Source organism: Sinocyclocheilus rhinocerous, unplaced genomic scaffold (assembly GCF_001515625.1).
Source record: "Sinocyclocheilus rhinocerous isolate Xijiao unplaced genomic scaffold, SAMN03320098_v1.1 scaffold299, whole genome shotgun sequence".
Taxonomy (NCBI): domain Eukaryota; kingdom Metazoa; phylum Chordata; class Actinopteri; order Cypriniformes; family Cyprinidae; genus Sinocyclocheilus; species Sinocyclocheilus rhinocerous.
The window spans coordinates 2374342-2388378 of NW_015652998.1; the positions used below are offsets into that span (position 1 = coordinate 2374342).

The 14037-nt window shown below is 38.4% G+C and overlaps 1 protein-coding gene across 2 annotated transcripts in view; it reads left to right on the top strand.

Annotated features, from left to right (window-relative positions):
- LOC107715395 (phosphofurin acidic cluster sorting protein 1-like) overlaps positions 1-14037 on the top strand; it is a 25875-nt gene that overhangs the window by 5337 nt on the left and 6501 nt on the right. The window contains exons 2-19 of one of the 2 annotated variants that reach the window (XM_016521526.1): positions 1413-1500; positions 1593-1682; positions 1879-2004; positions 2770-2914; positions 3067-3158; positions 4397-4489; positions 4976-5035; positions 5497-5657; positions 5989-6082; positions 7972-8055; positions 8179-8291; positions 9820-9952; positions 11940-12044; positions 12219-12325; positions 12543-12697; positions 12795-12905; positions 13038-13152; positions 13224-13266. In XM_016521526.1, the coding sequence (XP_016377012.1) occupies positions 1413-1500; positions 1593-1682; positions 1879-2004; positions 2770-2914; positions 3067-3158; positions 4397-4489; positions 4976-5035; positions 5497-5657; positions 5989-6082; positions 7972-8055; positions 8179-8291; positions 9820-9952; positions 11940-12044; positions 12219-12325; positions 12543-12697; positions 12795-12905; positions 13038-13152; positions 13224-13266 (1915 nt within the window). The remainder of the gene's footprint in view (positions 1-1412; positions 1501-1592; positions 1683-1878; positions 2005-2769; positions 2915-3066; positions 3159-4396; positions 4490-4975; positions 5036-5496; positions 5658-5988; positions 6083-7971; positions 8056-8178; positions 8292-9819; positions 9953-11939; positions 12045-12218; positions 12326-12542; positions 12698-12794; positions 12906-13037; positions 13153-13223; positions 13267-14037) is intronic. The other variant, XM_016521527.1, reaches the window with a different exon arrangement.

The following is a 14037-nucleotide window of genomic DNA, read 5'->3' on the forward strand; positions in this document are numbered from 1 at the left end:
ATTTTCAGCAGTTTTGAACGGATGACAGCAAAGTTTGTCTTGTTGTCAAAGTTTGTCCTGAAATTGTCCAACAAGTCATGGGGAAAATTATATTAATTATAATTTCATATTAAATAAATACCATTATCAAAATAAGCATCTAACAATGAAGATAAATCTCTCTCATGCTATTTATATATTATTAAGAGTTTTTTTTTTCTTAATTTTTGCTATGTCACACCATAGCACAAATTTATGGTACAGTTCGGTGAAAATGTAAAAAAAAAACATGAAAGAATTGACAAAGTTAGTATTAACTTTTAGTTTTAGTATTACTTACTTTTATAGTCTTCATATTGTGGCTTAGATATACATGTGTATTTAATTAATAAAAAATTCATGACAGTGTTCCTGTCATTGTGTAAATCTACAACCTGTCACAGAAACTAAATGAGCCCAGTGCTTGAGTGCTGTGTCACTCAGAGATTTATCCTTGAAATCTAATATCACCAATGCAGTGTTCTTGACTTCAGGCCAAAAACATCTCAGCACACCTTCTGGAGATGTATCAGAGGACAACCCAGATTTTGGGACATTGCATTCTTTGTCTGTTACCAGTTTACATCAAATGTCCTATCTTATGTGCAGTGGAGAGATGTATTTATAAATGGTTTTCATTTCAGGATCCCTTGGTAGCTGTCCTTAGATTGCTAGCTGGATGTTGAAGCTGTAGTCATGTTTGTTTTCTGTACATGTAGCCTATTTTATAGATGGATAGTTCAGTGCAAACATGAACAATCTGCCATCATTTACTCACCCTCATGTCGATCCAAACACCTGTGCTGGTAGTTTTCTGTGAAGTTCTGTGAAGAATTTAAGGAAGCAGCTTGAAAAAAAAGCCCTTTTGTGCATTTTTGTCCTTTTTGGAGCTTGACATCATTATGAACTGTCATCATATGGAAAAATATGATGACAGTTCATAATGATGTCAAGCTCCAAAAAGGACAAAAATGCACAAAAGGGCTTTTTTTTCAAGTTAGACAGACAGAGGCTAAAAGAACCGTGTGTAAATTATTTTTTAAAAATCTCATTTTGTGTTCCACAGCAAAAAAATAAAAAAAATAATAAAAATTGCATATGGGTTTGGCACAACATGAGGGCCATTAAATATCAATCCCTTGAAATATATGAGGCACATTTCAATGTGTAATTGTGTCTGACAGTGACATATATTAAAAACCATCATCGCACTTCTCAATCACAGTACGAAAAGGTCGCAATTGTTGTGTGGAATTTTAGGTGAAATGTCAGCCAAAATGTCAACTGTGAGGGAAAATTTGATAAGCCGGCTTGGGGACAGATTATTCATTCAGCTGCCATAGCAACTTGTCCTCAGAGCAACTTTAGCATCTCTCTCTTGTTTTCTTTTGCAGACTTCTCAGTCTAACTCTTAAAAAATTAGTGATTTTGAAGGAGCTGGACCGAGATCTCACTTCGGTGGTCATTGCAGTTAAACTTCAGGTAAAAATTGTTTTACTGGTTTGCATCACTCAACTATAAGTCTTGTGCTTAATCTGTGTTTAGGTGACTAATGAACGTAAATGTCTCTTTAGGGCTCAAAACGCATTTTGCGGACAAATGAAATCATGCTGTCTTCTGCAGGCCTTACTGAGACTGATCTTCAGCTGACCTTCTCTCTTCAGGTTAGCTGTGTTTGAGTGCGTTTTGGATGAGATTAGTACTAAATTGACATTTGCAGAGATAATATTACGGTATTATGGTTTTGTTATGATGAAACTTACTGGAAGTCCCTAAGTGACACTTCCCCTTTGTTATAATAAATTAGATCCGGTTAATGTTACGTTCTACAGTACTTTATCCCTTCCATTTTGTCTTCAGTACCCACACTTTTTGAAGAGAGATGCCAACAAGCTTCAGATTATGCTCCAGAGACGCAAGAGGTACAAGAATCGCACTATATTGGGCTATAAGACCCTCGCGCTAGGGATGATAAATATGGCTGAGGTGAGGAACTGCAAAACCCTACAAATCCAGTTCAGATGCATTTTTGTGATTCTAGACTGCTTGTGTAAAGTAAAATAATAACCCACGTTTTAGCACAGGTTTGAAAATGTTTTTAAAATGTCATAAAATACATGGAAGGCTGTTGTAGGAGGGGGAATAGAACAACTTTCTATGCTTCTATCAGTTTTATTTCACTTTATTGGAGTTAACAGTACTGAAACTTCTCACAGATGCACCAAAAATCCACACAGGTAATTTTTTATCTGTAATTTAAAGCCCAAATAAATGGCAAGACATTTGCATTTGTGCTAGGATTCAGTACATGACTAACTGTTGAAAGCACATCCACATCATATCACATTATTATTTATTTCAAGCCATGAAGAAAAAATTTAATTCTCTAAAGGTGCGTCTGTCAACACAAAAGATGATGTTTTGAAGAATGTTGGTAGCCAAACCGTTTCGGGTCTCATTGACTTGCATGCTATTTTTTTGTCCATATAATGGAAGTCAGTGGTCAATGTTTGGTTATCAACATTCTTCAAAATATCTTCTTTTCTGTTACATAGAATAAAAGAAATGTATGCATAACATGAGGGTGAGTAAATGATTTCAGAATGTTTATTTTTGGGTCGACTATCTAATCGAAGATTTTTTTTTTTTTCGTATTTTGCATTGTAATAATTCAGCATGTGTGTTTTGTAGTCTGTTCTAATCCCCTTGTCTTTCAGTTTACTTCATGGCTTCAGTTCTCTCTGTCTGTAGGTGATGCAGCACCCTACAGAAGGTGCTCAGGTGTTGGGCTTGCACACGACGGTGAAGGACACCCCAGTGCCCGTTGCCGAGATCAGGGTCTATTCTCTCTCCAGTCAACCCATCGACCCAGAGGGACCAAAGGCCAAGTTATCCGGTGAGACTTGCACACTTTGATATATATTACAATTTAAACCAGCTAATGAGAAATTACAAAAAGAGGTCAAGGCTGCTTTTTTACATTCTTTAGCAAGGCCTGCTCTGGTTTAGTCACTTGCATGATTCCTGTTTTCTTCCTTTCTTCTTCAGATCGTTCACCAGACATCGATAATTACTCTGAGGAGGAAGAAGAAAGCTATTCGTCAGAGCAGGATGGCAGTGATGACCCTCTGCAGGGGCAGGTAAAGCCTGTGAGACTGAAGTGATTGATTTTGATATTCAGCCATCTTGCCTATTTCCTGTTTAGTGAATTAGGACAGTGCACAGAGACTGTAATGAATCAGTCAGATGACTGAAGAAATGCACTACATGGATTTTATAAAGCAAAACTATTATCAGATAAGAAGTGTAAGAACTGTGGCATGAAAAGACCCTCTTGCAGAGAGAGGAAAGAAATTTAAAGAAATGCAGGGAGCCAAAATGGGTGATTAATTTAGTTCATCCAAAAACAAAAATTGTCACCATTTACTCATCCTCATGCAGTTTCAAACCTGTTTGACTTTTTGCTTCCTTGGAACACAAAAAAGAGGTGTTTTGAAGACTCCAAGATGTAGATTAGTTAGTTTTTTCATAGTAACAGATTTAATGAAATTTAGCATTACATCACTTGCCAGTGAATCCTCTGCAGTGAATGGTTGTCGTCAAAATGAGTTCAAACAGCTGATTAGAACAACATAACCCACATGTAATCGAATCCATGAATCCAGTTCATCATCTTGTGAAGCTGTTTATTTGTAATAAACAAATCCATCATTAAAGCGTTTTAACTTCAAACCATTGCTTCTGGTTCCATAGACCATAATAACACTTTCTCCAGAGAAGAAGTCCATCCCCTGTTGTCCTTTCACATCAAGATCCACCATCATATTTGTTTAGAACCGTTTTGGACTGTTTTCTCTTGTACAGTGCTTGATCTATACATATTTCTCTCCTGAATCAGACAAGACAACTTTTTCATTGGAGAAACCAATATTATGGAAAAAGGACTTGTATTTTAGCCTGAAAGAAACCGTTTGATATTTAAAAAAAAGCTGTTTGCTTCACAAGATGTTAATTGATATACTGGACTTGTGTGGATTTCTTGTGAATTGTTGTGATGTGTTTATTAGCTGTTTGAACTCCTATTCTGATGGCACCCATTCAATGCAAAGGATCCATTGGTGAACAAGTAACATGATGTTAAATTTCTCCAAATCTGTTCCGAGAAAGAACTCATCTGCATTTCGGATGGCCTGAGGTAAATTTTCAGCAAATTTTCATTTTTGGGTGAACTATTCTTTTAAAAATCATATTGCCACAGACCTGTAATATAGTGCCCAGGCCGTATGGATCACTTCTGGCACTTGAGAGACATAGTCATTGTTATTTTATTCAAGTAAGGTTTTTGAGGGTTAAATCATGGTTTGTCATTTTTGGGCAGTACCTCTATGACGACGAGGATGAACTGAGGAAAAAGAAACCTCGCCGTAAACTCCCCTCCACAGCCTCCATCACCAGAGCTAACGTAAGTGACGTAAGTGATCTGTCCAGGATTAGAAAAAAAGACCTCAGAGATCCATAGCAGCTTTCTCTGTGCCTCCATGTTGACTCAGGCTTTGTCAAGAAGTTAACCAACTGCATATTTCTCCCTGGGGCCACTGATGTTCTTTAGATGTAGCAGCAGTTGCAATAGGAGCTGCTGCAATTTTTGCAGTCATATGGAAACTCTAGGGATGGGGCTTCAGAGCACATTAACATGTTATCTGCTTCCTCCTGTCAGATGCCTTCACAAGTCTGTTTTGTTTTCCTGTGCGCTCCGTCTTCTAGCTGACAAGCCTCTAGTCCCTTCGCCAGCGCTCTGTGGATGTTGTGACAGCTTTTTTTTTCGCTCTCTGCTTGCTGCTATTTTTGTTCCCTGCTTTTGCTCAGCCAGATACGCTGTTAATTTGTGTCTGTTTGCTATTGTTGCTTATGACTCCCCCGTTTTCTGTCTAACAAGGTGTTTGTGTTTTAAATCCAGCAACCTAACATCAAACAGAAGCTTATGGCATTGGTGAAATGGTTCAAAGTGTCTGATGAGGTAATTGCATCCTGTCTATAAATTTACCCGCTCTTTAGTGTAATGCACCCGCAGAGGTCTTTTCCCTTCCACTCTCAATTTGTCTTTAAGGATTGCATTTGGTCACTTTGGACATTACATATCTTAATAAAAATAAACATCTGATACAGATAAGATGAATTATTTTAATTTAATAGCTAATAACCAATAAATGGCTGATATTAAAAGTCTAATTTATCTAAATAAAACTATTTGTATTTAATTCTTTTAAAACATTTTAAGATTTAACATTTAAGTGAGTGTCCGATGATGAGAAAGGTAATCTAAATATAAAAATAGGGTAAATGAACATACATAATAAACTTCCTGTGTCTGTGTATCAATGATAAATTCTCTAAACTCTAATATTGGTCAATAAATGATACTGTACGAGTATATTGTTCATCTCTATCAGTAATTGATGGGTAATAATTTGCATGCAGGTGGGGTTTGGTTTGGAACATGTGTCCCAAGAGCAGATCCGGGATGTGGAAGAGGACCTGGATGAGCTCTATGACAGTCTTGAGATGTACAACCCCAGTGACAGCGGCCCAGACATGGAAGAAACGGACAGTATTATCAGCAACCCCAAACCCAAACTCCGGTACTGCATTCACTAGCTAATATTTATTCTAATGGCACCCACTTTCCGATATAGATTTAGTAATTTTGCTCTGCATTACACAGATGTGATTAAATAATGGAGGAGGCAGCCAGTAAATGTAGTGGTGTTGTTGCTATTGCAAAAGATTCCGGAATATATTGCATATAATAGGAAACCTGTACAAGCAGCATATTCCACTCTCAAATGCAGAAATAAACTGACATAATAACTGACTGAGCTTTTTTAGTCACACACTGAGTGGGCAAACTGCCTACACCTCAGTTTTCTTATTCTGACCCTGGCTTTGTGTGTGTGTGTGTGTGTGTTTTAGGCCGTTTTTTGAAGGCATGTCACAGTCCAGCTCTCAGACAGAGTTTGGTAGCTTGAATAGCAGGTGCAGCCACAGCAAAGACAAGCTGAGTCCTGTAAGTGTCATTTAGAGATAGACCTTATTTCAGCACTGCAATTTAGCTTTACTTTGCTTTGCCTTATTGCTGCTGCTCTTAAAGGGATAGTTCACCCAAAAATGAAAATTACCCCATGATTTACTCAACCTCAGGCCATCCAAGGTGTATATGACTTTCTTCTTTCAGACGAATACAATCCGAGTTATATTAAAAAATTTCCTGACTCTTCCAAGCTTTATAATGCAAAATAAAGTGCATCCATCCATCATAAAAAGCACTCTACACTGCTTTTCTTACACAAATAAAAATAGGGTAAATGAACATACATAATAAACTTCCTGTGTCTGTGTATCAATGATAAATTCTCTAAACTCTAATATTGGTCAATAAATGATACTGTACGAGTATATTGTTCATCTCTATCAGTAATTGATGGGTAATAATTTGCATGCAGGTGGGGTTTGGTTTGGAACATGTGTCCCAAGAGCAGATCCGGGATGTGGAAGAGGACCTGGATGAGCTCTATGACAGTCTTGAGATGTACAACCCCAGTGACAGCGGCCCAGACATGGAAGAAACGGACAGTATTATCAGCAACCCCAAACCCAAACTCCGGTACTGCATTCACTAGCTAATATTTATTCTTATGGCACCCTCTTTCAGATATCGATTTAGTAATTTTGCTCTGCATTACACGGATGTGATTAAATAATTAAGGAGGCAGCCAATAACTGTAGTGGTGTTGTTTCTGTTGCAAAAGATTCTGGAATATATTGTATAATAGGAAATATGTACAAGCAGCATATTTCACTCTCAAATGCAGGAATAAACTGACATAAAAAGCTTTTTTAGTCACACTCTGAGTGGGCAAGCTGCCTACACCTCAGTTTTTTTCTTATTCTGACCCTGGCTTTGTGTGTGTGTGTGTGTGTGTTTTAGGCCGTTTTTTGAAGGCATGTCACAGTCCAGCTCTCAGACAGAGTTTGGTAGCTTGAATAGCAGGTGCAGCCACAGCAAAGACAAGCTGAGTCCTGTAAGTGTCATTTAGAGATAGACCTTATTTCAGCACTGCAATTTAGCTTTACTTTGCTTTGCCTTATTGCTGCTGCTCTTAAAGGGATAGTTCACCCAAAAATGAAAATTACCCCATGATTTACTCAACCTCAGGCCATCCAAGGTGTATATGACTTTCTTCTTTCAGACGAATACAATCCGAGTTATATTAAAAAATTTCCTGACTCTTCCAAGCTTTATAATGCAAAATAAAGTGCATCCATCCATCATAAAAAGCACTCTGCACTGCTTTTCTTACACAAACTGCATTTGTGTAAGAAAAATATCCCTATTTGAAACTTTATAAACCGTAATCTCTAGTTTCAGCTAACTGTCGTATGTGTGTTCATGAGAGAGTGGCGTTCCAGCGTATGATGTAGGACGTAGGCGTAGCGTAAGCTCCGGTGAGAAGTGACGAACGCAGAAGCGCAGAGGAGAGAGCAAAACAAAATACCGGTCACGAATTAGAAGTACAAAAGGAGGATCTGCAAAGAAAAATGCCGGAGGATTTCGATATAAGACAAGAAGAGACTGGTTTTCCTTTGCTGTAAACAAAACTTGGTTCTCACGAGACTAGCATATTCTCACCAGAGCTTATGCTACGCCTACATCCTACTCATCCTCTGGAACGCCACTCTCTCATGAACGCACGTATAACAGTTGGAAGCTAGAGATTACGATTTATAAAGTTTTAAATATGGATATTTTTCTTACACAAATGCATTGATTCACTTAAGAAGGTGAGTAAATCATGGGGTAATTTTCATTTTTGGGTGAACTATCCCTTTAAGGCCACTGTATGTCTCATTTCTTTTAATTTCTCTCTCTTTCCCCATCCATTCCTTCTTCTGAAGAGGGGCGAGCAGACTGTATCTGGTAAAATCCAGCATTCCCCCAGTGCGCACATGGACGATGTTTTCTCAGAGATGGACACATTGGTAAGACTGGTTGCTTGTCTTTATCTGCCCCTTTCTCAGTCTCTTAGAGCAGTAGTAAAACTTGTAAATTCTTATCCTCTGTGAGCTCATGAACTAGGATTTATTGAGAGGTTAATGCTATAGGAACTCAATGAAGTGGAGGTGATCGCCGACGGGACCCCTAGCATCACTTTATCAGTGGCAGAGAGGCCCCGGACCCCTCAGAGGAGCAATAGCACTAACATGCCGTCTCCCAGGTTGGTGTTTCACATAAAACCTGTATTTAAAGATGAAATCATTTACTCACCTTCGAGTTATTTCAAATCTGTATACATTCTTGCTTCTGCTAAACACAAAACAAGATATTTTCAAGATTGATGATAATCAAACTATTTCGTTTCTGTTTGCCCTCCATTGTATTTTTGTCCATATAATGGAAGTCACTGGGAACCGAAACTGTTTGTTTTGAAAATGTTTACCGACATTCTGCAAAATATCTTCCACAGAAGAAGTCATACAGGTTTGTAGGGCTGGGTATCGAGTTCGATACTTTTTAGGCACAGACCGAAATGCCTCGATACCATCGAGTATCGAAAAACGTCTCGTCGTTCGGTACAAAATTTCGATACATAAGGGTTTAATCTCATCAGCGTCAGTGAGCCAACAAGCTTGCAGCACTAGCCCGGTGTGTTCGACTAGAGGCACGGCGCAGATCGATCAGTGTTTGACATCCGCGAGAGCGATTCGAAAGTGCGCGGAGCAGTCTGCTCTCTTTAGCTCTCGTTGGTACTGTAATACACCGATCGGTCTGCACAGTCAGTCCGCGTCAAGTCGAACACACCTAGAGAGAACACAAGCAGACAGCGCTGGAAGCTGCTAATGCTCATCAGTAAATCAGTGGAAAATAAATAGAAATCATGATTCTGTCTGAGCTATGCGTTTTAAAACGAACACGCACTAGTGTAAATGTAGCCTAACAGATGTGTAAACCGCAAATAGTTTTAATAAAGCTCAAATAGTCTTCACTGATTTATTGTGTTGGTTACCTTTTGTTTCTTTGTGCAGTGGCTCAGGAGATGAGTCTCAACAAGTTGAAAAATAAAATAATAAATAAAATAAAAATAAGGTTTTTTTTTTTAGATAATGTAATCTTGTTAAAATTGATTTCATAAAATTGGTATCGAAAAAAGTATTGTTCAGGAACTGGTATCGAAGTCAAGGTATCGGTATCGATACCGAAAATTTTTGAACGATACCCAGCAGGTTTGAATAAATTGACAATTTTTATTTTTAGTGGCGAGTATGCCTTTAAGGGTTGTTTGCTATGAAGTATGCAGTGCTAAAATGTGTCAGTACCAATTTTTCTCTACCAACGCCAGACCTTACTAATTTATAATAAATTACCTTATCTTTTGGTTTTATTCTATCAAGTACCAAATAAAAAAGAAAGAAAAAATCTTAAACTTTTTAAAAAAAATGGACATTAGCACATAGTTGTTTTATAAACAATTTGACAAAATTTTCTGTAAAATTAACAATATTGTTATATTTCAGCATGATATAAAATTATACATACCTTGATATTTTGGTCACACGGCCCTATACTAATCTATTCTATCCACAAACTATGTACGTAGTCCCTTTTCTTTTAGTGAGATCTGCTACAGTGCATGAAATTATACTCTTAAATAGGATTGTTGCTTGCTTTTCATAGACTCGTGCACATATCAAGATGAAATGGAGTGTGTTACAAATAAATAAAAGCAGCTGTGCAATTCTCCCCAGACTGGATGGCAGGCATACCCCCAAACAGAGGCGAGGGACCCCTATGAAAGAGAGACAGCTGTCCAAACCGCTCAGTGAACGCACCAACAGCTCGGACGGTGAGAGATCACCCGAGCTCAGCCTCACCCCTCAGGTAACATCCTCCAGACACACACACACACAGAGCTAGCACTTAACCAAGAACAGCTGCCTTACTCTTCTTAAGTTGATCTGACTGAAGCTCAGCAGAATCGATAAACCCCAAGGGCTATTTGCTCAGGAAATTGTGTGTTTCTGTGCGTGTGAGAGGGCAAAGCAGAGAATATGGTGATTCATTTGGGCTGTGCGTGAGGATTAGCGAGCGGGAGGAGTGGGTGTGATGCTAGAGGAGGGAGGGAAAGAGAGAGAGTGGGCGATAATTCTCCTTATGTAACTCTGTACTAGGTCTGGCATGATTCAACACCTGGCTCATATGGCGGTTCACTTTTGTGCAGAAGTGTCAAAACATACTCAAGGGTCATCGTGATGAAGTGCCGATTTTAGAACTCTCTGCCGTTTATTAAAAATCTGATACATTTCACTAACATATTTTTGTTGCTCATGAACTCTGCTACTCTTTATCAAATGTTTGTGAGAAACTGTGCGGTTCCTGAGACCGAAATAGCCGCTTCAGAGTCATCCAGAATACGAGGTTTAAAGGTGAAGTGTTTATTTTTTCACTGTTAAAGTACTTTTTATTATCCAAGTTTATGGGCAGAGACGACTGTAAGCATGCTATTCATTAATTGAATACCTGAAGAGTGGAGGTTCAACATGTCAACATCTGATTCAGTCAATGCCATGAGCGTAGGGTCTGTATGGCAAAACAATGGCAAAACACCTAAGCATTCATATATAAGGTCCCTCAGTATTATCAGCAGTTTTCGCATTGCTCAATAGCTAATTACCCTCCTCCATCCCCAGCTCCTCCTCTGTCAGTCAGGATTCAGCCTTCTGATTATCCTTTGAATCAGACTAATTCTAAAATGTGTACATTAAATTATTGAACTTTAACGATATCTGCAATACATTTATGTTGGTTCTGTTCTGTTTACCTTGGGGGGGTTATCGCTGCTCTCCCTGCTCTCATCCATGCTAGGCTGCATGGATGCGCAGGGAGTTCTTGCCCAGAACAGAACCATACCACCAATCCAAACTGTATGCTAATTATCAATCATCTTTGACGATAGTGGTCCTGACAGAAGATCAGTCAATTAGGGTGACAAGACAACATTTAAACTTGGACAGGAAACTTGAACTATAGTTCAAAAGTTTGTGAAAAGAAATGTTTTTGAAAGAAATCTCTTATGCTGACCTAAGCTACATTTATTTGATCAAAATACAGTAAAAACAGTAATATTGTGAGATATTAATACAACTGAAAATAACCATATATTTTTTGTTTATTTTAATATATTTTAAATTGTTATTTATTGCTGTGATGGCAAAGTATAATTTTCAGCATCATTACTCCAGTCAGTGTTACCTGATCCATCAGAAATCATTCCAATATGATGAATTGCTGCTCAAGAAACGTCTAATTATCTGTTTTGAAAATGGTTGTGCTGCTTAATATTTCTATTTCTAGTATTTCTATTATTTTTGGATGAATAGAAATACTGATTTATTTATTTGGCTAATAACAGCATTTATTGAAATAATCTTTTGTAACAACGTAAAGGTCTTTACTGTCATTTTTGCACCATTGCTGTATAAAAGTATTCATTTATTTAAAAACAAATTTAACTTTAATTTTTTTAATTAAAACTAATGAGTAAAAATGTATACTGAGGCAAACACCTAATGATAAATAGCAGCATTTAATTTAATTTTGCTAAAAACAAAACAACATAAAATATGCCTTGCAAGGATGAACAAAATTAATTAAATTAATTAAAATTAAACAAATTCTTTAAAAGCACATTGTTTTGAAAGCAGCGCTGCTGTCACACTTTTGTGAAGGTAGGTAAAATGCGTAGCTAAGCTGTTAGATACTCCCCAACACTGAAATTATACACTGTAACTTACATGCTTAAAATGCTAGTGTGAGAAAATGAAGGTGAACAAGATGCTTTCAGTCATGCTTTTTTTTTCATCTGTAGATGACGAGGAAGATAGTGTACGACCAGCTCAACCAGATCCTGCTGTCTGACAGCACCCTTCCTGACAGCCTTATCCTCGTCAATGGCAGCGATTGGCAAGGACACGTAAATACCAGTCCATTTCACTTCCTGTGTGCCTGCCTGTCTGACCACCCTGTACAGAACTTTATGACTGCGTTAATTTGAAGTTGAACATCTGTGTTGTGTCAGTATCTTAGTGCATACTTAAGTTTTTATCCATTCTGAAGTAGAGAAATATGAGTCTGTGTGTTTCTGCAGTATGTGGCCGAGCTGCTGCAAGCCCAGAAGCTGCCGGTGGTCTGCACCTGCTCTGGATCAGAAATCCAGGCCGTCCTTTTCGCCCTGCTCACACGCATTCAGAAATTGTAAGTGTAACTGGTGGAATGAATCACTGAGAATAAACACAAATGTGAAACGACATGGTTTGTAGTGATGACTGGCTGTCAGATCTGATATTGTTAAACCTGATTCTGCAATGTTGATCAGAGATTGTAGTATGTAAACGGCAATTGCATCTACCAGTACTTGTGTCTGCACTGCAGTGACATACATCTTTTCATTGTTCCTTCTTTATTCTCACAGCTGCAACTGTAACTCAATCATGCCCAAACCGGTGAAGGTGGTGGCGGTTGGAGGTCAGAGCTACTTAGGAGCCGTCTTGAGATTCTTTGTCTCTCAACTCGCCAACAAGATGTCTGACTGGCTCAGTCACATGAAGTTCCTTGTGGTGCCTACAGGTGCGTATAAATAACCTTTAAACACAGTTATATTGCACACAACAATGACAAAAGCTTTCCAAAAAAGGCAGGCTGTATCATGTGAGTGTCTCCACAGGCTCTCACCCTGTGGCCAAACACCTGGGTTCTCTGGACAATCGCTACAGTTCTTCCTTCCTGGACAGCTCATGGCGAGAGTTTTTCAGCCGCCCAGAGCCGCCTCAGACTAGTAAATGATTGCATTTGTTTAACCCCTCTACAGTTCTTTATTTTTCATGCCATCTGACATTTCTCTTTCCTCTGCCTGTTGAGATGCATTGTATTGGCGATTTGTCTAGGATTTGTTCTTGTATCTCTTCAGCTTCCTCTTCTGACTTTGTGGATGTGGCTGGGCGAATTCTACAGTACATCAACGGATCTACGGTTACTCATCAGTTTCCAATTGCTGAGGCCATGCTGACCTGCAAACACAAGATGTGAGTGAGATGATTTCTATCACCCGATCATTTCATGTATTTTTGATTTCGATTTTCGATTTTTCTTCTAGGCAAGATGATGATTCCTACCAAAATTTTGTTCCATTTGTGGGTGTGAGTACATTTTCTTACACTACTGTTCAAAAGTCTGTAGTCGACTCGGTAAGCTTTGTAAAAGCCATTTATTTGAAATAGAAATCTTTTGTAATTTTATAAATGTCTTTACTGATACCGTTGATCAATTTAAAGGGTTAGTTCACCCAAAACATTAGAATTCTGTCATTAATTACTCACCCTCATGTCGTTGCACACCCCTAAGACCTTCGTTCTTTTTCAGAACACAAATTAAGATATTTTTGATCAAATCCGATGGCTCAGAGAGGCCTCCATTGACAGCAACGCCACCCAAACTCTCAAGATCCATAAAGGTACTAAAGACGTTGTTAAAACAGTCGACGTGACTACAGTGGTTCTACAATAATTTTATGAAGCGACGAGAATACTTTTTGTGCGCAAAAACAAAACAAAAATAACGACTTTATTCAACAACCTTTTCTCTTCTGTGTCATTCTCATATGTTGTTTATGTCCAGCGCTTCCAGGTTCTATGTCAGAACGCCGGCTCATCATTGGACGGCTCCTGCATCAGCATCACACGCATGCGTCTGCAGCTTTGGCCGATAATGAGCTGACGTTCGGACGTAGAACACGGAGGCCTTCACTGTGCTTACTGCGTTAACCGCGTAAGGATAATGACAGGGAAGAGAAGAGATTGCTGAATAAAGTTATTTTTGTTTTGTTTTTTGCACAAAAATATTCTTGTCGCTTTATAAAATTATTGTAGAACCACTGAAGTCACGTCGACTGTTTTAACGACGTCTTTAGT